The following is a 24,861-nucleotide window of genomic DNA, read 5'->3' on the forward strand; positions in this document are numbered from 1 at the left end:
CCCCTTAGGGACTCAGGGAGTTACTGTTGCCTTCAAGTGGGCAGCTTGCGTTCAAAACATATTGGATTTCCCCAAACCACATCCCGTGAGGAAGAGCCCAACTTGTCCTTCACAGCACTGATTTCTCAGAGGACGACCTCCATCAAGAGCTTTTGCTGGTGGAGGCCGTCTGCAGGAGTTTTCCTCTCTGTCATGGATGGACCTGCTGAGCAGAGCTCCGACTGCTCTTGCACTACCCAGAGGGGCTGTGAGAGGCTCTGGAGGAAACAGTTAGAGGTGACAAACTCAGCAGGTTTAGGATGAAGTAGAAACAAAATAAAATGGTTATCTGAAATGAGACAAGGCACTGATTTCTTGGTTGCTACTGTTGTCTGATAAATAAAATATCAACAGAGACCTGAATACACGGTTTGTTCCTTTCCGTTGCGGTCTATCAGGGGAGATCTGGGTGCAGCCCTTGCTATTTCTAACAGCTACCATCACTCTCACAAGACATTTTCCCTGCTGCTGTACCTACTTTTCAGCAGGGAAGAAGGCCAGGGCCAGGGGTGCTGGCATCCCCACCCAGCTGATGCTACTGAGTTGGAGGTGACAAGAAGTAGCAGCTTGGTGGCACTGTCCTAGAGCCCCAATCCCTCCTGAGAACTGAAGGGAAGAGGCTGGAGAAGAAAAAAAACCCACAGCTCATCCTCCTGCCTTTCAAGGCAAGACCTTGCTGCCTTCTGCCTGCCAGGCTTATCACAAAGACAGCCCATCAAGGGCATGGGGACAGGCCCCTCTCCATCTTGGGCTCCTCAGACACTTCTGAGGTGGAAAAGGAGACCAAGAGAACCTCGCGCACCAGCGACATTCTTGGGCCCTGTTGTTTTCTCAGCAGGTTTGTTCTCCTGCTGCACCACTAGGTGGGCCAAAGCCACGCTGGTGAGAGGCCTACCTCTCCTGCAGGGAGGCACTGCAGGTGGCTGCCTGATCCCAGCTGGCCAGGGGACAGCCATCTGAGGGACAGGAGATGCAGGAAGGGAGCAGGGGAAGGTGGCAGGGAGCTTCCAGTTCCACCCTGAGCCTCCCTGTCACTCAGCCCTAGCAGGAGAGCTCTCCTGACCTAAAGTGACCACCTCAGGGACACAAACTCCCTTGGGAGGTGACATGTGCCAGTGGAATTGTTCGAACAAAATGACCTCACAGACTGGTGGCAAAGGCAAGAGCAGAGCCTCCATCATCAACCCAAGGCCTGGCCTTGCCTCCTACTGCCTTTCTGAAGGAGCTCCTTGATGCTCTTCAGCGCCTGGCACAGAAGAAACAGAGTCAGCATGAGTGCCAGCAGGTACACCTGGAGGCACACAGGACATGAGAGAGGAAATCTCCTCCAAATAACATTTTTCTTCACCCAAGGTAAGGTGACAGAAGCTCCTGTATATAAAAGTCCAAAGGGAAGGGGCATCACCCATGACGGATCTGCTGTACTGTGCAGAAGGTCTGGCTACTGGTGCATTGCAGCTATTTGGGTGGTCTGCTTCCATTAAGCAGAAAATCATGCCCTATACCTAACCCTTCCCATCCTCTCAGGGACATACCAGTTCTGCACCTTATGTTTTCAGCCATCCTGAATGTCTCTTCTGAGCACTGTGATTAGAGGACAGCGTCACCAATGCCTTTTGTATAGAAATGCTTTGATGGAAAACCAGGAACTACCAAAATCCCAGTCTGCCACCGGCACAGAATAACCTGTCCAGATGGCAGCCATAGCCAAAGATGTTTTAGGCATTGCCAAATGCCTAAAATTGCCAATTGCTCTCCACTTGTAGGTGGGACAACTTACAGCCCTCACAGCTGAGAATCCCACCCTGAATGTGCTCCTGGTTTGTTCACTGCTATCAGTGCCTCTTCAGAGCCCAGAGAAGAGGCAATAGCCTGTAGGCATCTCACTTAACTTCAACCATCTGAAGATTAGGCACCAAGTAGAAACTAGATATCAAACAGAGAGCAATGTGTTTCCAGAAGTAATTCACCCCACCTACCATTGACTACCATTTTCCATGGGCTGTGATCTCTGTTGCTCCATTGACCATGGAGCACCTGAGGTTATCTAAGTAGGATTAAGACAGCTACAATCAGGTGAGGTGGAACCCATGCTGTTAGTATATTGTTAGTAAATTTGGCACATTTCTAGAAATCCTCTCCATCTCCAGCATCAGACCAACCTCCAGTTCTGGGCAGCAGCCACCTTGAAGTTTCTCCAGTAAAACTGGCTGGTCATAGAGAGATCTGTCTTGAAAAGGGGTCATGAATCCAGCAGCAAAATGCATTCTTTCACTAGTTCTGCCACTGAATCACACTAACCCAGCTCTTATCCATCTTCTGCCTCCTTCAAATCTGATGAAATCAATATTAACTAACCCACCTTGTCCCTATTTGCATTGCTGTGACTGCTGGTCACAATGTACAGATGAGACACAGGTGATGGAAGAGCTCAGCATTTAAGGACCTTAAAGACATAGAGGAAAAGTGACAGAGGGAAGTAAATGATTTATCACAAGTCAGCAGGCCTGTGACAAACCTGGGCCTCCAGAAACACAGCATCCAGGCTTCCAGGATCCCAACACTTACATGATATTTCCTGGTCATCAGTGGAGGGAGAAGGTTTAGTCCTTACAGTATGTTTTGATAGCTGTGTCTTGGAAGAGAAAGGGAAGGAAGCAGTCTTATGGGTAGGTTCCCAATCTCTATCACAGAGGGCAGCATGAATTTGAAAGAAAGCAACTCCTATCAAGGATCCTCACCAGGGCTGGTTTTAGGCTGGGAGACAAAGCTGCCTGGTGGCTATTTACTGGTCCTTCCATTACAGCAAGGGCCTCTTGTTGTGGAAGAAAAATTAGGCCACAGCTTTCTCATGCTGCTCCAGTGGTTATAGCCAGCCATGGGGACCACTTTGTCCAGAGAGGGTTGTTTGGGGCAGCCAGTGAATAAACTGTAAATGGGACAACCAGCTATATCCCAGCAAGAACTGTCCACAGAGGCACTTTGCAAAAGCAGTTTATGAATCAGATTTTACTAATGGAAATTCAAATATTAAAGTGAGAATGGCAAGAATGCACTTCTGTCCTCCACCAAAAATAAGCAAAACCTCCCTCCTTAAGAGAAGCCTTCCTTGGCTCTGTGTTTGCTCCCGGTGAAGATAACCTCTCCCATCTTGCAGCCCTAACAAATCTTCTCCATGTAGGGAAGAGGGGAGAAGGAGATGAATAGCAAGACAAGTAACACACAGGGCATTTAAGACATTTGAGGATTGTGCTGCAGCATTCTGCCCGCCTTCCCGTCTGCCTGGATCCCTCCAAACCTCCTCTCCTTACCCCTGATTTCTTTACATAGATGTCTTTGGGCTGGAAGCACCCTGGACATGCCTTTTTTTGAACAGAGAAGAGCACAGCTGTTCCCTCTTGTGACTAACTGCAGAGCGAAGCAGTCATGTTTCTAAATGCAGCTCTATTTGCACACTCAAGTGGGCCCTGAAGATGCCAGCTGGGCCATCCCCGTGAGTAAGCAAGACCAGAGCAGCTTGCCATGGCTTCATAAGGCACTCCAACCCCTGACTTTGGGGTCAGCTTCATGTCCTCCTGTCCCCTTTTCCCAAGCCAGTTCTTCTAATGAAGCTACCCATCCCCTTTTGCAGTAGGCTTATGGGCTGGAGGAATCAGCTCCACAACTGCAAGCATGGTCAAGGTTTTATCCTCCCATTTGATGGTGATGGACCTTCACTTCCCCAAGAAGTCAAGAAGCAAAACAGTCAATTACTTCTCTGGTGTAAGGCTGGGCACAGTGGAAGGTCTGTGCAAGGCAGGTCCCAGCTCCGCCAGGAGTACGACTTGGTGTCTACCACTGAGGATCCACAACCCTGCACTCAAAACTTCTCCACGGGCACCGATGAGCAATGCCAAGAGTAAAGAAGCCAAGGCGATGCTGCGGTCACCCAGCTGAGGGCCAGATCCTGCCCATTGTGATACATCTGAAGTCTGGTCCAAATGTTTGGAAGAGGTGTGAAAGGGCTGGAGCTCAGCGGACCAACATGGGTGAGCTTAGCCAGGGTCTGACACCAGGCCCTAAAACCAACTGCTGGGAGAAAACACTGCTGATTTGAGCAGCCAAATGTGAGCAGTCTCATATTCTTACAGCCCATGGCAGCCTTCTTCCTGGCCCTAATGGACTGAAAAATCTTCTCCTTGGAGGGTATTGGTTCAAAGGTAGCGTTGATAATAGATAACCAATTTACAGTAGCATCCCGAGCCCTGGGAACAGCTACCATACACCCGACTGCCTTTTTATCAGTTAATTGAAAGCCGTTGGCGTCAGAGCAAGTAGCAGTGCTGCCGGCCGAAGGAATCGATACGCTCCTGCCTGCCTGAGTGTGCTCCTACGACAAAGTGGATTATCTCCATCCTCCCCAGCCAGCAGCTGCTGCCTAAGAGGAAAAGGGAGAGTGGCTGAATTTGTACCTCCAGGTGAAGTTGCCTGGTGCTTCCTGGTGGGAGGGGCAGAGGCTCTGGGGGATGTTTAAAACTCTCCCCAGGAACAAAAGGAGGGGAGATTAGCTGGACCCCCCCAGGAGGGCCGGGTATCCTGCCCCTGCCTCCCACCCCCTCCCCGGTTTGCGGCTCGCCAGGACCCCAGCACCCAGGCTGGTGTCTCGGGGGTCTGTGTGCGTGTGTGTGTGTGTGTGTGTGTGTGTGTGTGTGTGTGTTCCTGTCTGCAGTGTGAGCAATTTCACTTGAAAAGACAGAGAAATCCCCTCCTTTGAAAGTCTCAGCGTTTGGTTCTTTCCAGTAATGCTATAATTGGATGGGATTTTCTCTAATACAGAGGGAAAGTCCTTAAGATGATTTTTCACACACCACCACCACCACCCTCCTCCTTTCTTCCTCATCCTACCTTATGCAATGAAACTCCCTTCACCCTCTCCAGCCTCTGTGGCTGCTCTGGGGAGGGGAGCTGCTGATGGAGGGGGGCGATTTCATGCCCTCAGTACAACTGCGGCATCGACACCACGGGGATCTGCCGGGAGAGGCAGGGAGAGCATCAGTTCCTCCTCTGGAAGCAGCGAGCAGCCGCTCAGGTCGACTCAAGCTCGGCTACGCGGGGCGATTAGATCTCGGAGCACTTGCCAGCGCTCACATTTGCAATCACTTGTCATCCAACCCTAAAGAAAATAATCAGGGCCCGACCCCTGCCAAATTCCCAATGATTTAAATATCCCCGAATGAACTGCATTTCCAGTATAATTTCACTAGAATGAATATATCTCTCCATCTAGCTAAACACAAACATATCTTTATATATATGCATATAAAGCTCTGTGTGTGTAAATAGGAATATTCCCTACTAAGGGAAAATATATATGCAGTTCTTAATGAGAAAGAAAGCGCATTTTGATTTGAGCAAATGCAGGGTTGCAAGCCTTCCTCCAACAAAGTCATTAAAAACCGTACCTCTCTTTGTTCCGTGTGAGCCACAGAAATTTTCTGATTCACAGATAAAATGAAATAAAGTCAAATAAATAAATAAAATTGCACCCAGTTCTCTCTGCTTCATAATAATAATTAAAAAAAAAAAAAAAAAAAAAAAGCAAACACCCAACAGGCAGCAGCCACAACAACCCAAAAAAAAAAAAAACACGTGAAAGAGAATTGTTGTTGTTATTCTGGGGAGAAAATATCTCCAGGCTCGTCCAGCGCCTCCATCCCCTCGGTTTCTCCTCTCCAGCCCCCTTTCAAACAACCCAGGGTAAGGGGAAAGCCTGTCAGCTGGGTGACACTTGCTCACGGACACGGCAAGCTTCAAACAATATGTTCCAGAGGAGCAGCAAATCTACCCGTGCACCCAGGCTCGAGGAGCTACATCTTTATAATAATACTAATTATGATCGCTTTTCTTATTTCCACCCCGCTGAAAACCTGCCGATTTTGGAACCACGCAATCCACCCCGACTCACCCCCCACCACCACCACTGAAAGGAGAGAAATTGTTGCAATATGTAGAGAGAGAAATTAAAAAAGAGATCAATTACTAGTGCCCCGTGGGGTGGATCTGGTGGATGAAGTCGTTTGCAGCAGCGCGTTTGCAAGGTCCGGGCTGGGACTCCCGCAAATGGGGATGATCTGGATGAGCCTTGGTGAGATTTGCATGGAAGAAGTTGATTTCTTAGCAGATGTCTTCACTGGAGCCCTTGGATCTCTGGCTGGTTGGACTGGTGGGGACGGGGGCTGCATGGCTGCAGGGGGTGCGTGGCGGTGTGCGTGCGTGCGTGTCTGGGTGTAAGCCCTCTTTTTAAGGAAAAAAGGAGGAAAAAAAAAAAAAAGAAAAAAAGGAACCAACCAAAAGTTTCTAGAAAGTTACTTCAAATGCATCCCGACCATCACCGTGAGGAAAAGGGGATTTGAGAAGACAGCAGAATGGCAAGAAGGAGCAGACTGAGAAAATAATAATTTAAAGAAAAAAAAAAAACTTCACACTTTTTTTTTTTTTTTTTTTTTTTTGCATTTTAGTAGCTTCGACCCAGGGAGTGAAATCCGGGCAGGTTGTTATAGCTACCCAAATCCACAGGGGTCCCCCCTGTCTATTTAAACCCCCTAAATCTTCCTTCCCCTTTTTAAAACTACATTTTATCCCTTGGCTTGTGGGCCAACGTGCCCCCTAATGAGTATTAAAACACTATCTCCTTGCAATTAGCTCATTCCTGACTTCGCGCTCCTGATTGACAGAACAAGCCAAAGCATCAGAATTCTCCCTTTGGCAATAAGTGCTGATTGGGTCCTTTTTAAGAGAGCTACTTCAAACTTTTTTTTTTTTTTTTTTTTTTTTTTAATATTTGCCTTCAGTGTCTTGGCTGAGAGAAGAGTTTTTTACCTCTCTGAGATTTTTTTTTTTCCTTGAGAGTAGTAGAGGAAGCAAGAGAGGATTTACCTGGTCGGGCTGAGTTCACTTCATTTGACTTTTTTTTTTAAATTATTGTTATTATTATTATTAAAATAATCATCCTGCCTCAGAAGAAAGGAAGGTTTTGGCAACTCTGGTTAAAAAAAAAAAAAAAAGAAAGACAACTTTTCATCAATGGCCTCTTTTGGATATTTCCTGTTTCTTTGTGGGTTGAGTCAGGCTCTGTCAAGTTACCCAATCTGGTGGTAAGTTTTATTCTTCTTTTTTTTTTCCTCTCATTTTCATTTATTTTTCCCCTCCTCTGTTTTCTCTTCAACCCCTGCGCTTAAGATGACTTGAAATTCTCCTTTCGTTGCCACTCAGCTAAAGAGGTGGGATTGTTCCAGCGCCAGCAAGTTCTTAGAACCTGCATTTCACCTCTTTTATTTATGCATTCACTTTGTTTATTTTGACTGGGTTATACCTGATCTCTCCTTCTCCTACTGTAAAAGAGAGAGAGCGAGCGAGAGCGATCGGAAAGTTATTTTTTTTTTAAGTGCTTTGATCCTCTCCTGTGAAGAACAAAAGGCACTGCCTGAATTAAAGAGATAATGATACAAGTTGACATGAGCATTTCAAGGTGATTTCGAGCTAGTCAGGTGGAAGGAAGGAGGGGGGAAAAGGATGAAAACATTTTATTTTTTTTTAATTTTTTTTTCCCCTTCGCTTTAAGGAATATTTAGGGAAGGAGGGAGTGCGAGGGAAGAAAGAGCAGGGAGGTGAGGCGAGGCAGAGCAACCTGGGCTGGCTGTGCAGGGGCAGAGCAGGGGTCGGGGGAGATGCGCCCGGGGATGCGCGGAGCCCTGCGCGCCCCCAAGCTCCGCGCATTTGGGGCCGGGCCGCCGCTGCTTCTCCGCGCTCTCCCCCTACGCCTTTAAGAGGCTTTTCTCTCTCCCCCACAACAAGCAAATGGTGCTGGGCAAAGGCATGTAACTGCACGATCTGCTCTAATTACCCCGCGGAGGTAATTGGGCTGAGGGAAGCCCTAGGAAGGCTACAGCTCCGCGCTTCTCCGGCTGCTGAGGAGCGGTGCAGGAGGAACGGGGGCACCCCAGGGCTGCGGGGACACCCGAGAGCTGCGGGGACACCCGAGAGCTGCGGGGATACCCCAAGACCGCGGGGACACCCCAAGGCTCCAGGATACCCCAAGGCTGCGGGGACACCCCAAGGCTTCGGAGCGGAGGCTCCCCAAATCTCGGAGACGGAGCCGCTTGCTGCAGGGGTGCCGGGGCGGTGCTGTAAATAATCACCCCAACCACCCCCCTAAAAAAAAAAAGAAAAAAAAGAAAAAAAAAAAAAAAGAAAAAAACAATGCTAAAAATATATATTATGGTTGGAAAAATGCACGGCCCCCGGCCGGGAAGGGGGAGCAGGGTGCAGGTGGCAGCAGCAGGGTGGCTGAGGAGCTGGGGGCCGGCTCCGCGCTGCCCGGCGGTGCAGAGGTGAGGGTGTTGAAGGCAGCCTCTCCAACTATGTCAGGTATGTCTGAAAGCAGGGAATTCGTTGGGATGGGAGAAAGGCAATAAAATGCAAATGCGCGCTTGGGAAGACAGGCAGCAAGAGCACCTGGACGGGAGTCATTAAAAAGCAATCTTTTATTCCCAGCCACGATCTAACTTATAATTAGAAACTCCGCTTGCATTCCTGATTGGAGAAGGAAGCGCATTCCTCCAATACCAACATAAATATTCCCTTGTCACCTACCGAGGGGAGAGGAGGGCAGGGCGGCTCCGAGCCCCCGACCCGCAGAGGTGCCCGGCGCTGGTGAGGGCAGCTCTGCTTCCAGCCGGGGCTGCAGGTGTGACGGGGATAGGGAGGGAAATGCTTTTTAGTATTTTATTTTCTTCTTTTCCCCCTCTCCTCCTTTCCCTTGGTGCCAACCAGCGGTTTTAGACGTTTATTTTGCAAAGAGAGCGAGCCCCCTTAGGCCATGGAAATGCAAAGGAGGTTTTGATTGGGGTGGGGGAGTCGGAGGAGAGGCCGGGTGTTGTTACGTGTGCTGTCTAAATTCCCCCCCGTACACATCCCTTTCCCTCTTTATTTATCCCCAAGCAAGATATAAACCCAGAGGCACACCCTGACCGGAGCCCCGGACACCCGGAGGCCGGAGGTGCAGCACGGGGGTCCCTCGGAGACCACAATCACAGCAGTGCAGCTTCTTTTCTCCTGGCCAGATCACTCCCTGCAAGGACAGCCTGCTTCCAAACTAGACCATTTAGCAAATCGATCACACTTCTTTATTTTATTTTGATTTTATTTTGTCCTTGCTTTTTTTATTATTTTTTTTTTGACTGCAGGGAGGGAGACAGGGCCAGAATTTTTTTAGTCGGATAGTGCAAGCAACAAACATCTCATCCCAAACCTCTCTGTTTAAAGCCTCCTGAATGTTTGCTCCTAGCTGCTTGACTGCTTGGAACAGCAAATCTGTAATTTACCATTCCCAAATTGTGCCCCCCCCCTCACCCCCCCGTGAATAATAGTTTCTAATTAAAACGTAAACTCTCCTTAATGCACACAGAGCTACAGATACCTACTCTGCTTTCAGCTTCGAGACAATTTGAGCAAAAGCAGGGACTAAGAAACGATACTTTCCTGTAGGGCTTGGTTAATTATTCTCCCAAAGGAAAGAAATTAGGGGAAACACCAAGTGTGTATTTGTCAGGGAGAGCAAGTGGGCATGTATCTGTTACTGTAATTGCCTCCACACAGAGTGCCTGGCTTGGCTGTGCTCTTTAAGTTGCTGTTCCCACCATGGCACAGGGGCACCTGTTTAAAATCGAGCTGTGCAGTGCTGGGTGGGCTCTGCACAGCCCCAGATGCGTGGTATGTTAAAAAAAAAAAAAATAATAAAAAAATAGAATAAGGGTAAAGAGAACATGGAGAAAAAAAGGGAAAGATCCCCCAGAGCTCTTGTGCTCTGTCCGCATCCTTTCAGCAGCAATGGGGGGAAAAGTTACGGGAGGGTCTTAGAGACAAAAATCTCCAAATAACGAATTTACAGAAGAGGATGAGATTGGCTTTGAAAACAATTATTTAAAGTAATAAAATAAGAGGGTGCCGGTTCCTATTGGGACCGATGTGGCAAGTCTGCAGGGACATGCTGGGGTGATTTATTGTGGCACAGTAACCCCATGGGACCTTCCCCAGCACAGCACAGCATTGCACCCTGCGACCTAAAGCAGGCACTGGTAGCAGCAGCAAGCTCTTCTGCATCCAGTGGGCCAGATTAATAGCAATATATATATATGTATATATATAATACATAATATAATAATAAATATGTGTGGGGATTTTTTTTTTTGGTTTGTTTTTCCAAATATTAGTGCTGTTCATTTTTTGTTGTTGTTTGCATGTTTGTTTGTTTTTTAAATGAAAGAGAGATCAGACTGGGTGAAGGAAAGAAAACTAGGAAAATCAGAAGCAAAATTCATGAGCGGAGGGGATTAGATGTCTCCTGTCCTGTTGGAGTATGGGGCAAAAGCAGCGTCATGCTGGCAACATGAACAGAATTACAACTTTTCCCAGCTAACTTTCACCGCCTTGGCTGGCTGGCTGATTGCACATGCAGTGGAAAAACATTTTATTTTATATTTTAATCAGTGGCATAATGTCGGACTTGGTCTGAGGACAGTCAGAGAGTGCAGAAGTGGTTCAGAAGGGAGAAGAGTTTGATTTAGGAAGAAAAACCAGCACTAAAAGATGAGCTGCAGTGCTGGGGATTGGTCTCCCCACATCCCGGGAGGAGGTGCCTGCGGGAGGAGATGGCTGAGCGGAATCAGAAGTATGGGCAGACCTCCTCGCCATGGCTGGAACCTGCCAGCTGGCATCTCAGATCTTGTTCTTCCTGGGGTGTGAGGCAGCTTGGTGCATGCTGAGTGGTAACAGCGCGTGCCTGGGGAAGGGCTGGAGGGGGACGCCTCAGTGGAGGAGATGGTCACTGTACAGGGCTTTGTGTGGCAGCACCCTGTGTGTCCCTTCCTCTGTCCCACTGATCCCCAAGGGGCCTCGTGTGATGTTCCCCAGATGGGGGTAGCCAAGGAAAGCACAGTAGCACATGAGATCCAGTCCTGAGAGCCAGCTGCGAGGTCTTGATCTTGGGCCAACGCCTGGCTACTGTGCACCGGAGCAGGGCTGCACAGAAGTGGGTGAAATCCTTTCCCTTGTCCCTAAGGGACCCAGCTGGGCATGAGGGGCCACCCTCACCCCTCCTGGCTTGTCTGCTTCACCCCAATGGGTTGTGCAATGTGAAGAAGGACAGGATGTGGTGGAAACAGGGAGAAGACACGGCTGCTCCTGTGTGATGTGACATAAAAGTAGTCGCTGTGGTTTATGCTGCTCTTGCACCCAAACCTGAAGGTTTGGTAGGACACAGATGATGCAGTATGGTCTGGCCAGGGTGCACTGGAGGTGCCCTATGTCAGAAGTGGCACAAAAAAAGGAAAAATGATGAGGGTTTGATGGGTGAGAGCTGGTGGACCTGCTGTCCAATCTGTTGCTCTCTGTAAGACCTGTGTCACATCCTAAGAGGGGAGGGATGAGATTGGCCCCATTACGAGTTGGGTAAGGAGATGAGTAATAACTGCTGGCAGCAGAGTAAAAGCAGTGTCACTGAAGATGCCAGGCCAGCATCAAGAAGTGGCTGTGAAGAGTGAGTGTTAGAAATATTTTCCTGTCTATGACCTCGTTTTGCACTGATTTTAGGTTCTTATTTCTTGTTCTCCAAGACCAGTAACAGAAGCACTATTGGTTGAATCATCCATGTGGGGTGAGGTTGGCCAAAGTTGGTGATGTTCTGCAGCAGCCACTTTACAGCCCACAAAGGCTGGAAAAATGATCTGATGGGTCTATCCATCCCCATTTTTTGTGATTTAGGAAATGTAAGTGCATGGGAGCAGGGTGGGATGGCAGCCTTGCCAATAGAAAGACAAGTGACCTGGAGGCATTACTCCAGCTATGTGCAGGTTCAACAGCTCAACATGTTCTGGGTCCCCTAAGAAACACAATTCTCCTTTCGTTGCAAGTCCTAGAGAACCAAGCTGAGTCTTGGCAGGCTCTGCACTTGAGAAACCGAAGCTTAGGTTTGGCAGAGAGTGTATAGGTTAAGTGAGAGGTGATCTTTCCTCTTTAGCCAGGAGGGAGGCAGAGCCATGGAAGGTCACCCAAGGGGCAGCGTGAGCCATGCACATTGACATCAGAGCTCCTAAAGCAATCTCTAGAGCTCAAAAACATGAATTACATGTACCTGTTCCTCCCCTGCTTGATTAACCTAAGCTAGGGATTTTGACATTTCTGAGGCAATAGCATTCATCTTAATTTCCTCTGCTACTGTTTGCAGTATGATGTTAAGCAGCTGTCACACTCCTCTGCAGAGGTGGCTGCACTTCAGCTGTATGCTGTGCAATCCCTGTACATGCAGCCCTCTCCCACCCTTGCCCCAAGGCTTGGGAATTACCTTTATATATATAATATCTATGTTACAACACTATCTTACATGGCTCTGTTTTGCCAGGCAGTGTGTAATCACAGAAGGATGCTTTAGCCTATTCTCAAATACCAACTCTCCCACCAGCTTGTATTTTCCTCAGCACAGTGTGCAGAGGGCAGCTGGGTGAGGAGACCATGTTGCATCAGCATAAGCAGTAAAACCTCTTGTGGGGTCTATACTTGGCATGTAGTGTGCAAAGGATAAAGCAAATATCTTACCATCTCCATTTTTTCATGGTGGTACTGGAGAAGCAGACTCTAATGTTGTCTCTAGCATAGTCCAGGGATGGAGGAGTTGTGCCATGAGACTGAGTGACTGGACCAAGGTCATACAAGTCTCTGTCACGACAAGAACAGTAAATTTTGCAAGGTCCTAACGAGAGTGTTAACCCTGTTTCAAATATGGGGTTGGTTGGGATACTCCCAGGGAGCACAGAGTGTGCTAAATGAGAGCTCTCATCTACTCAAATTTTAGTCTAATTTTAGTAAACAGCGTTGTTCTGATACACTCATTGATTTTTGTTTAATTATTTAATTAATTATTTTCATTTTAAGAGGATTTTATTAGGTGGCAACCTAAAACTCATCAACTTGATATTCAAAGCATTGAACCAAAGCATTGGCTCAAATAAACAAGCCTTTTCTAACAAAGAATAAAGAAAAGTGAATTATTCTGCTACCCAGCTCTTTTCAGATAGCTCCAGAGGCAAAACATACCTTTGCATACTTTGAACACCTCTAAGACATCTCACCTGAAAACCATGGAGCACTTACTAACATGGCTTAAGCACTGTTAAGTACCCAGGAAGGAGGACGGTGATTTTTATTCCCATTTTACAGATGGATAAGCAGAGGCAGAAGACTTTAAAGGCCCTGTCCTGGGCCATACAATGAGCCCTGCGACAGGGCTGGCTGTAGCACCAAGACACTTGGTTTTCTGGTTCACCAAGGGAAGGCAGGTCTTTTCTCCTTCTTTCTAAAGACCTTTCTACACAGGTTCCATGTCCATGGGTGCTATTGCAGTGCACAGCATTAGGCAGGATAAAGAGGTGATTGCTTCAGGGAGACAGACATTAATGAAATAGGTGGGTCTTATTCTCCTCTCTGAGCTCCTGTACTGCTTTGATGGAACTTTTCCCTTGTGCACATGGCTTTTTTTTTTTTTTTTTCCATACTCAGTTGTAAAGCTAAGCCTGGGAAATGGCCATTGCCCCTGCTTTATTTGCCAAAAAAAAAAAAAAGTCATTTTAACTGATCTCTCTAAAGGGTAACGCTGGAGGAACCTTGTCTTTTGCTTTGAATTTGTGGTGTCACTTAGGAAAGAAAAGCTATAGATTATTGTTCTTACCCTGGAGGTACCAGGGGAAACAGGGCTGGTGTCTCCATCCCAAACCCATGGAATGCCCTTCCTGCTCACAACTCTCTTCCTACAGCTGGGATGAGCCAGGGGCTGTGGGGCTGTGCACCTCTTACTGCACCACCGGTGTTTTGCTGCTTCTCAAAGCAGCCAAAGAAGGATGCTGTTCTGTGCTAGATCTCTCCAGGAACAGATGTTCTTGCTTTGCATTTGCAGGAGGGTGAGAAAAGCCCAACAAGACAACCACGTGTCGAAGCACAGGCTTCCCCCTCGCTCAGCACCGGCCTTCCTTGGGGAAAGGTACCCATGCTTGCGTTCCTCGAGAGCATGATTCAAATAACCCAGCCACGTTTCAAAGGGCTTTATTGGGCATAATGACAGCACTTAACAAGCATTACACAAGTGTGTCACAGGGGGAATCCTCCGGGCTCTGAGTCACAAGCGCTCCGTTTGGACAGCTGGGTTTTATGCAGTGTCTGTGCTGAGCACACAGTCCCATCCCCAGGGCCTTCTGTGAGCAGGGGTGGACCGGTCTTGCTTCCACCAAAATCCATGTCAAAATTTCCTTGCTGGAGCAGGACTGGGCTCACGTGTTTGCTCTGGTTCCCAAAAGAAACATTACAGGGCCTGTAATGGAAGAGGAGAGGAGAGGCACACAGGAGGTCTGGAAACCTTCACTCCAAAGTCAGAGAAGAGGTTTCTAGGCTCAGAATAGGCACCCGATGTCTTTGGGTGATGTGGAGCTTGGTGCTTTCTGCCCAGTCAGGTGGGGCTGCTGCCAAGGTGTCAGTGTCAGGGGAAAAAAAATGTGTATATATATATATATACACATATATGTATATATATATATATATATATATATATATATAGTGGATAGGAAGGAGAAATAAGAGAGGGAGGACTACAGGCCTGAGCACACATCTCATTCATGTGCTCAGGTAAGGCCCAATGGGGTACAGCCCCAAGGCCTCAGCAAGAGCTGTTCCCATCCCATCTCACTGAACCCAGCTCTGCTGACACCGCCAAATGGAGGCCCAGGGTCCATCAGGTTCAGTGGGGCTTCATCCTGAAGGGAGGTGAGCACTCAGAGAAGTCTCTAAGGAGCCCCCCATGACATACCAGGGCTTTGCTGGGTTAGGCCCAGGGTGAGTCTTGCAGAAAAAAAATACTCCTGATGCTGTCTGTGCTAAATGTTTCTGTTCAGCCTGGGTCACTTATAATGATTTTCTTCCCTTCCGCCCCTTTAAAAGTGGCAAGGTTTGCTCTGAATCCTATTATAATCTTAGCACAACGTGTAAAACTTCAGCAGATCACCAGCTCTCTCCAAATTCTACCAGTGCTTGCAAAAAGCAAGGGGAGGGGAAAGAGAACCAATACATTAACTCCCTTGTTCTGAACTCTTAACATAGGGCACTGCTTTTAAAAACGGCCTTTAAACCAGGGGAGAGCGTTACGCATCACAAAGACGTTGTTTGTCTCTTCCTTGCTTGTCACCTGCATATTCGCAGTCCCCTTCCCACTTGGGTGCTGCTGATACCCAGAGAGCACTTTGCATTTGTAGAGCCTGGGCCATCAAAGGAGTTCAAGGTGCCTTTGGTCTCCCCATTGGTTTCTGTTCTGGTATCAATATGAGTCAGTTATGCTTTTTATGGTATAGTGATAATTCTTAGCAGGGATGCTGTTACTTTTCTAACATGCTTTTTCCTCTTCCTACACCATGCTGATGTGAAATGCTTTTCTCTCACTGCATCTTTCCACACCCTGAGGCACACCATCATAGAATCACAGAATTATAGCATCACCGGCAAGATCATGTCACAATGTGGGGCTGGGTCCCCTCTCACCTCACAGGCCTCACATCACAGGCCCAGCTATTGAAGGTTGCCATTTCTCCTCTTCATGGGGTAAGTCAGGTTTGCCTGGATGGTTCATAGAGTGCCTCAGGGGCAACTTGAGCTTGCATCATGGGAGACCTCCACATTTCTGGCCTGACCTCGAGTCTACCACAAGTTATGGAAGCTCACTTTGTCCTCGTGCATCAATCCTGGTATTCAGTTTAAGCGCATCTTGCAGGAAAGGCAACTAATTTCAAAATGAAGATACCTGGATTTCCATCTGGTGAACATGCATAGGTAGACATCTACTGCTGGTTAAGATGCCTAATGGCATCCTGGTTGTCCTCATTGGCCTGGTGGGGATCATATAAGGTCCACTGATGACATGCTTCTTTTTGAGCTTTAGATTGAAACTGGTCAAGAAACCCCTAGACAATCTCAGTGTCTCTTGATGCCCATCTGAAAAAAAATGTGAGGCCTCAGGGTGGAATTCATTTTACCCATTATATTTCTGTAGTTTAGATGTCTCCATCCAAGACAGGTGCTCTTGGCTTCATTTGTTGATGGGGAGAAAAGGGCACTTTCTGATGGTTAAACCCTCTGTGACTACGGAGGAGCTGAGGCAGTCAGCTCAGAGACATCCCCACCACTGGCGTCCAGGTTTTGTCAGATTATTCCCAAAACAGGGATTGCATTTTGAGAGTTTGCTCATTTATCTATTTCCTAGCTGTCACAACATGCCATCCAGGCTGGTGCTAAAATCCTTTAGACCACCCCTCTCCTCAGCAAATTCACAGTCTTATATTTTTTCATGTCTTAACATCATTGCTGAAAGCCTAAGCAGCCTGAGAGCTTTGCAGCTGTCTCTGTAACACATTTAACCCTTCCTCTAATCCAGCAAACTCCAGAGCACAAATATATTTTCCTCATCTTCCTTATCCTCAGCTGCCAAACACATCCAGAGTCTCCCACAGTCCTCCAACCACATCCGCAAGTCATTGATACAAGCTTATAATAGAAAGCCATCTCAAACCTTATAAAATAATATTTAAAATAGCTTTCTTGCTTCCCCATAATGACGAGTGTCTCAGCAGAGGACACCATCACCCCTAAATATTCAAGAATTATATCTGCATTTCAAAGAGTTTCTCTGATTTTGTTTTACTTTCAGTTCCCTGAAATAAAATCCTTTCTCTTTTCCCAGTATATGTCTCCAAATTCTGTTTTTCCAGTTTCATATTCCCTCTACATCCCTTTTGGAAAATGCAGTTTTTTTTTATGGCAGAGGTTGGGCACACTCAGGCTTCCAAGGAATTTGCTGTTATTCGGCAGAACTCCCACTGTGGGACAGAGCAGTGAGAAAAGGCAGAAACGAACTCTGCTGCAGCCAAGCCTGTGAGACGAGGCCAAGCAGCACTGAGCAGAGCAGGGGTTTCTTCTACTACCAGAAGAGTGCACCTTGTCTAATAGAGATATCTGCTAAGGGGTGGGAAGGCAGGAATGAAACTCCTTGAACAGTTGCCAAGCCCACTATTCAATTTGTCCCTCTGCTCCCAGAAGAACAACAATAGAGCCTGTTGCTAGATGGTGTTGTGTGGTTTGACAGAAAGCAACTCGAAATCCTCACAGGCTTAAGGGAGCATTTCCATTTTTTTACAAGACTATAGTAACTGGGAAGAAGCAGGACAGTTTAAGCTCTTGCTGGATAAGCAAGGTCTTCTCCAAAGCCTAGCGAAGGGTGGGGAAATAACACTGGGTGTCAGATGAGGTTTGGAGAATTTATTGGGAGACCCATGGCTCCTTTAGAGGCATAAAATCTGGTTAATGCTGGTTTCTGGGGGATCCAGATGTGATTCCTCTCCCTTCTTAAGGGAGAACCATCTTTCTACATCAGCAGTCTCTAGCCAAGTTTTCTTTAGAGTTATTGGCTAGAAATAGGATGCAACTCATCTGAGGTATGTTAGACATTTTCTTTTAGATGGGATGAATCACTCCCCAGCTGTGCCAGTTTTCTCACCATTGCCTGCAATAGGATCCTGGATGACAAGGTCAGACAAACATATCTCGTTTTGGATAGATGAATTCAGAGATGAATTCAGATCCTTTTTTTTTTTTTTTTTATTTTCTTTCAATACACTCCTAAAAGATAGGAACATCTAGGCAATTAATGATCTACCTTGCCCTGCAGATTATTAAGAGGATGCTTGCATTAGAAGAGCCTTTTGAAAATCCCAGTAGGCATTTCTTTACATCTTTAGAGACTGAAATATCTTTAAAAATCTGTCACCTGAAGTCCTGCTGTTGCATTCCACATATGTACAAAAGAGCTGAGAAAAAGTCCCATATGTCAGAAGGGCATTTGAAATAATTTCTTATGAAGAAATGAAAGAATTTCTTATTTTTCCAACATGTTCTTCTGTAGGAAAAGCAGACCTGATGCATTTTGTTGTGAATGACTTTGCCTTACCAATCCAGCAGACCAGGAGAGCTTCACTTGACCCTGCATACCATAGGGATGCAGTCTGTCCTTGTAGGTTGGCTTTGCAGTGGTGGTCAAGAGCCATTCTGGAGGTTTTGGAAACATTGCTTTCTGATGTGCAGATGTTAGGAATATGGTCTAAAGGTGTTTTGATGCATATGCTGTGTGTTGATATAGTCTTTTTTTTTTCTCTCTTTTTTTTTTTTTTTCTCTTTTTTTTTTCTTTTCTTCTCTAGTAGTAAGGGATCCTGCCTTCTGAGGGACAAGGAAGGCCAATCCAGCCTAGCCCATTTAACATATGGCTAGAACAAAGTGTATTGATATTTTTCAAGGCCTTGATACACTCTCCTTTACAAACAGTGTAAATCTCTAGAGAGAGAGAGTAGCTGCCTGATTGCCAAGATCTAAATCTGTTTTGCTGCAACATGAGCATCACATGCCATAGAGAGAACAGAGGGTGAGCAACAGAGATTTAACTAATTATTATTAGGCACCTTAGGTTAGTTGAGATGTATCCTACCATGGGTTTGCAATAATAGACACAACTTGTACCATCATTAACTCATTCAAGCAAGGAATCATCCATCCTCACGTGCCACAGGCTGGATTAAATGTACCTAAATCACAGTTGTAAAGAAGCAGTGGATATAAGAGGTAGTTAGCACTGAGTCATTACTAACAATAATATCAACTGGATGAGGAAGGAGCTTGCTGGATCACAGTGTTTTTCTAACAAGACAGGTCATGGATATTAGCGGTTTGATTGCAAAACTTAGAAGTCACTAACAACAGGAGACCAAGGGCACAGTGGGAATGAGTTTTTGCCTGAAAGAGTAATATGGTCCAGACAGATGGGGCAAACAACTGACTTGAAAGAGAATAGATAAGACACATTAGCAGAAGATTGGGAATCAGACAGGGAAATGCTAATTCAGTGGTCACTGAAACCCTTGGTGCAACTTGCCCACAGGCATATGGGAAGTCTGTGATAGAAACAAGCAGTGAGTCCATCTGTCCTGCTGATGCAATGTGTAGTCTCAGTCTCCTGGTGAAGGAAATGTTCAAGCTCAGTCATAATATAAGGCAGTGTTTTGTCAGCACAGTTTTCTAACAACTCCACTGAAATTACAAGTAAACTGCAATGTCTACCAGAAGACTCTCCAAATTGTGGTATGGAAACTAATTCAAGGGTTATATAGTCTGGCATATATTTACAGCCACAAACACATCTCAGCTAACCTAGCTGTTGTGTCTGCCACCAACAGTGCTGCTAGTGGTAGTTCCTATTGCCTCTGACATTGGTACTCATCCGAAATAAATTGAGAAATTCTGGCCTGCACTCAACTTCCAGAAACAGACTGAGTACAAGCTAGCACAGGCTCCTCTTTCAATTCTTGCATAGAAGAGCCCAGTTTTGCCATCTTTAGTACAAGAAGGTTTGGACAACATGGAAGACCTTGAATATCTAATGAGTTGTAGGCTGTGATAAACCAGGGGAAAAAATTGATCCTGGGGATAAAGCATGCCCTTAGGATATAAGATCTTTGGTCATATTCCTTTTCTGCACTACACAAGCTTAAACAAATAGCTTGGTGACCTGGATGAATGAGAATCAGCTGGGGAAAAATAAAAAATAAAAAAAAAAAGGAAAAAATGTTTCCTATAGTCTCTAGCAGAGGCAGGCTGCACATGGCTATTCATACAGCATGGGATCATTGAGAAAAGCCTGAGGTATGGGAAGAGCTGTGCTGGACTTGCCTTTGACTCACTGTTTCCAAAAACATTGGAGTGAGGATAACAGCCAGGGCAGCTGGACACTCGTGAGTCAGTACAACAGAGACTATGAGCGAAGAGCTTAGGTTTGTTCACAGTACTGTAGAGATGTACACAACGCTTACACACTGCAGCCATGCCGAGCAGGATTCGTCATACTCCATCTCAGAGCTGGACATCTCATCTGAAGTAGTCATCTAGGTTCCCTCTCCAGTCAATGAATGAAAACTGACACTTCCTCACCATGACTCATCAGACCTATCTGTGATGCCAATCTTAGGATACAATGACTCTCTGGAGCAGCCAGTGTCTATGTTGGTGATCAAGAGAACCAAGATGAATACCCGAGTGCCTGACTTTAAATAAATATGGTTAGGTCAAATGCCCAAGATCCATCATTCTCAGTTTCTTAGAGTCATATGGACCATTGCTGTGAGTCCCCATGGACAAGGAGTTTGTGTTTCTGTTAAATACTCTCCTTTCTGGGTTTCTGTGGTGTTAGCCTATGAGGCAAAACTGATTCAAAAAAGGCACTCTTGCAGAAGTATCATCAGTCAAAGACATCAGTCAAAGACATATATCAAAGACATAGCTCATTTGGACTGACATTTGGAACTGGTAATGAATTGCCACATGAAGGTACTGTGACAGATACCTCAAGGCCAATCCCAATTCTGAAATCACTACAAGTCATCAACTAATGTTGCCTTCTCCCAAGCCTGTTGATACCTGGTGATTAGGAACTTGCTTTGATTTTTTTAACATATTTTCCTTTTAAATGCATTAGAGAGTGTCCTGTTTGTAAGAGCTTAAACACATGAACCCTCCATTTTGAGAACATGGGAAATGACTAAAGTTTTATTAGGAAAAAAAAAAAAAAAAGAGAGAGAGAGAGAGAGAGAGAGAGAGAGATTATATGAACTTTTTAAGTGAGTTTGAGATTTCTATGGTTCTGCTGACCTTGCTAAGGAGATCTGCACAAATTTCTTCACACACTTGTGCGGTCTAGACCTCAAATTCCCAGACTGTTTCTGTTACTGTGAATGCGGAAGAGTTTGGCTTATCTTAAATTTCCTTTATCTTAAAGATGTCAGAAAAGATACCTGGGATTTTCTTTGATCCCAAAAGGATATGGTGGCATCGATATAATGGAATAATGATAGAAGTGTTGTGAACATCTCTTTATACTACCTACATTTCAGGTCTGTGTATAGGTTTTGCTGTTAAAACTGTCTGTTTTTTAAGTTAGGCATGATTTTAGCCTCGGGCACTACTATGCTAAGTTAGACTTTATTATTAATATTAGTAGAAAATAGATATAGACACCTCAGGTGTAATTTGTGTGCTTTCCAGCTAATGTTGGCCCCTTTCTCTGTGAAATTTAGGCCCTTCCAAAGTTTGTTTAAAATGCAGAAGTGTAATTGTATGGGGAGAGCTTGTGCAAGGGGATTAACTTCCTTCAGGGTATGTGCTTCATGGTGCTGGAAGGGCTGGCAGGCTGGGAGCAGGGAGGGACTTATGGAAGGGCTCTCAGACACCTTGTTCCTCTGCTCCATCTCTTATAGCTGGCTTCTACGGAGCCAAGGGTTAAGCAGTCCTGTTGCCTGTCTCCTGGTCCCCCTAATGTCATTTGAACCCATCAGCCAAGTGAGCTTTGCTTAGCAGAGGTTCTAGGAGATATTGGATAAGCATGAGTCGTGGAGAAATGAGCAGCTAACAGGAGGAGAGATGTGACTTGCAGAGGGAGAGGCTGCAGTGTGTGTGCATGCTCGTGTCTGTGAGTATGTGTGCATACACATGTGCATGCAATTTTCCCTGGACATCCAGGCAGGCAGACAGAGAAGTCAATGCTCTCATGTTTTACTGCCCAAAGAATAATGCTTAGCTCTGTAATTTTTTTCATCCATTCATCTTCTTTCCTTCTCATTTTGAGCATGTGATTTTGGGGAGGAAGGAGAAAATGGAGTGGGCTATACCATCAATCTCTTGATAGATGTATTACACCATATGACTGAGGAAGAGATGAAATGAATGAACTTTCTCATAAGGTTCAAGGAGAGTGGAGGGTTCTACTTTTTGAATTCCTGTGCTTTCCAGCCACTGCTCGTCCACTGCACCAAGACTGTACATACCATTTGTATTTCTCCAGAAAGGAACCTGAACATACAGCTGTGTGTTACAAGTATTTTGACAGAGGGTCACAGGACAGAGTAGTGAGATTCTGAAAGAGTTTGTGTGAACAGCCAGATTGTGTGAACCTACTTCTCTGGTGGAAGGTATTAGCAGTGACATCTCCCAGAAAAGTCCAGTTAACAGCTACTTGGAGGATTTTTTGGACAGAATCAAGAATGATGGAAGATGATTATACACGGGTATAATACATATTACATATATGCCTATATAAATATATATCCCTCTCCCCAGTCTTAACTTCCAATCCAAAGACATATTGAACTCAAGAGAAATTGTGTCTTCTCTTTAACAGACTTTGGAGCAATCTTTTTGTCTTGTGTCTTAGACTCTTAACTCATTTAAGTCTTAATCCTGCAAATTGCTTCATACTTTGATTCTGGGCCAGGGAGGTGCTGCTTAGCCTTGTATTTATCCTAAATATCTGAGCATTTCTGTTCGTTTTCCATGCATAGGCACCAAGCTGGGTCACACAGGTTGAGATCAAGCCCGAGAGCAGGGAGAGTCTTTCCTGTGTTGGGCTGATGCTTAGCACATTATTATACATGCTATCAGGGACATACATTAATAATGTATGTAAATTATAGGCATATCTCTCAGTCCCATCTCCTATCCCATTGCAGGAGAGAGAAGGATCCCAGTTAAGGCTTGTATATATCTGACAACATGTAGCAAAACTTGGCTAGGAGCTGGATGGGGTTTTGGGGCATGCAAAGGCAGCATTGCAAGAACTTTTTTGTGTATCCCAATGGGCTTCAGCATTTGCAGAATCCTTCTATACAGCACCCAGTCTGCACCCAGGTCTCAGATACTATGGGTGTTAAGCTGAGAGCTCCTCCACAGGTTTCTGGCTGAGTCTCCATTGTTGGCCAAGACTCAATCAGTGTGAATAATTGATTTGGGAGCTCTATGGAACAGAATAATCTGTTGGCTAAAGCGTGCTACTGAGATTTAAGAAACTTAGGTTCAAAATCCTGCTTCAAATCAAGCAGAGGAAACTTATGAAGCTCATTTTCCCATACTATGGATGACTGCCCTAACCACTAAGCTGCTGACTATGAGTATAAAGGGGACATTGCGTCCTCTAACTTCACTTTGGGAATGGCACCTTAGGGGATGGGCACATGAACAAATTACCACGAGGTAAATTAGGGTGTGATCTAATGAGATGCCAGTTTTTCTGTGGTAACTGCCCGTGTGAATGCTCTTACCCTGCAATAAGTGCAAGACGGTTCATATATACCAGGGGCTAAGAACATTCACATAGATGTTCACATGGCTCACACCCTGCTTTGATTCCCAGTAACTTGGTTCTGTGCCTCCAATCTCAGTACCCTTGAGAATTCATTCCGGGGAAAAAAAAAAAAATAAATCAAATTCTTCTGTTTTACCAAATCCCCAAATCTGCCATTTTGACATTTCCAATTGTAATTATTTTAATGCATTTTTGGTTTGCCAGAAATGATTTGCCGAGTTTGACTCCGTTGCACTCTTTTGGCAAAGAGCAGCTCCACCTGAGAGCCCTGCAGCCAGCTTTAACCAACACGGGCAGATAGTCTACTGACGCCTCACAAGCTCTGCCTGCCTTGTAGTCAGAGACCTTCTGGGCACTGACATAATGTTAATATCCCCGTTTCTCACAGCCTGCCCCTGAGCCCTGAAGAGGTTTAAACATGTGGAGATATGAAGCTAGGCTTATAAAACACTATTTAGCCTTGTGAAGAAATGGTGGTGTGGTTGGGAGATGAGCAGAGCTTGCAGGTTGCCTTGAGGTCAGTGGGTGCTCAGCACTTTTTCATGCACTTCCCATAGGTCTGGGAAATGGCCACAAAGGATAGCAGCAGCTCCAAAGAGAAGACCTTGATTTCAGTTGCTGGCATACTGGTCTGGGAGACTTACAAAGCTACAGAATTAGACAGCAGTGCCTGGGAGCAGGCTGAGTATAACTGTGCATGGGTCCAACTGAGGGAATAGGAGAAAATGCCCCTAAAATGTTCCAGGAACTGGCCCCAACATTCCAGTCAAAAAACACTTGCTTATAGGGTGGGACCTTGTCTCATGATGACCCCAAAGGCAGGCTGACTTGAGCTGTCTTGAGGCATCTCCTTTCAAGGTAAATTAGGAAGATACAATTCATAAGTACATTAAAGGAGGCTGTAGCGAGGTGGGGGTTGGCCTGTTCTCCCATGTGCCTGGTGACAGGACGAGGGGGAATGGGCTAAAGTTACGCCAGGGGAGTTTTAGGTTAGATGTTAGGAAGAATTTCTTTACTGAAAGGGTTGTTAGGCACTGGAACGGGCTGCCCAGGGAGGTGGTGGAGTCAACATCCCTGTTTAGATGTAGACGTTTAGATGTAGAACTTAGGGATATGGTTTAGTGGGTACTGTTAGTGTTAGGTTAGAGGTTGGACTTGATGATCTTGAGGTCTCTTCCAACCTAGAGATTCTGTGATTCTGTGATCTTTGAATTGAATTCCATCAGCATGGGACAACCTTGTTTGAAAATAGGGCTTGCTGAGAAAGTATGAGGACATCTGCTTCCAAGCACGTGAGGAGTTGTATTCATACTCTCCATTGGGTGAACAGCACACTCCCCTAACAGACCTCTGTGGATGGAATTCACTTACTTAATTTTAGCTATGTAATGCTTAAATATCTGAGCAAATCATCTTACCTCCCTCTAGAAAGATGGGCATCTTCTGAGGGCGATTCATCCTTCCTGAGATAGGTATCTTTGGTGGATATGATGAATCACTGTCTGGAGTTGCCTATCTCTCT

The 24,861-nt window shown here is 45.8% G+C and overlaps 1 protein-coding gene and 1 long non-coding RNA gene across 2 annotated transcripts in view; one reads left to right on the top strand and one right to left on the bottom strand.

Annotated features, from left to right (window-relative positions):
• The window catches only part of LOC137852018 (uncharacterized), a 29,056-nt gene extending 22,719 nt beyond the window's left edge, over nt 1-6,337 (bottom strand). The window contains exon 1 of the long non-coding RNA XR_011093624.1: nt 6,059-6,337. This is a non-coding gene — a long non-coding RNA (uncharacterized lncRNA). The remainder of the gene's footprint in view (nt 1-6,058) is intronic.
• A 43-nt stretch (nt 6,338-6,380) lies between these two features.
• Nucleotides 6,381-24,861, top strand: part of WNT3A (Wnt family member 3A) — a 93,894-nt gene continuing 75,413 nt past the window's right edge. The window contains exon 1 of the mRNA XM_068673210.1: nt 6,381-7,172. Coding sequence (XP_068529311.1) covers nt 7,102-7,172 — 71 coding nt within the window. The 5' untranslated portion in view covers nt 6,381-7,101. The remainder of the gene's footprint in view (nt 7,173-24,861) is intronic.

This window comes from Anas acuta, chromosome 2 (assembly GCF_963932015.1).
Source record: "Anas acuta chromosome 2, bAnaAcu1.1, whole genome shotgun sequence".
Lineage (NCBI taxonomy): Eukaryota > Metazoa > Chordata > Aves > Anseriformes > Anatidae > Anas > Anas acuta.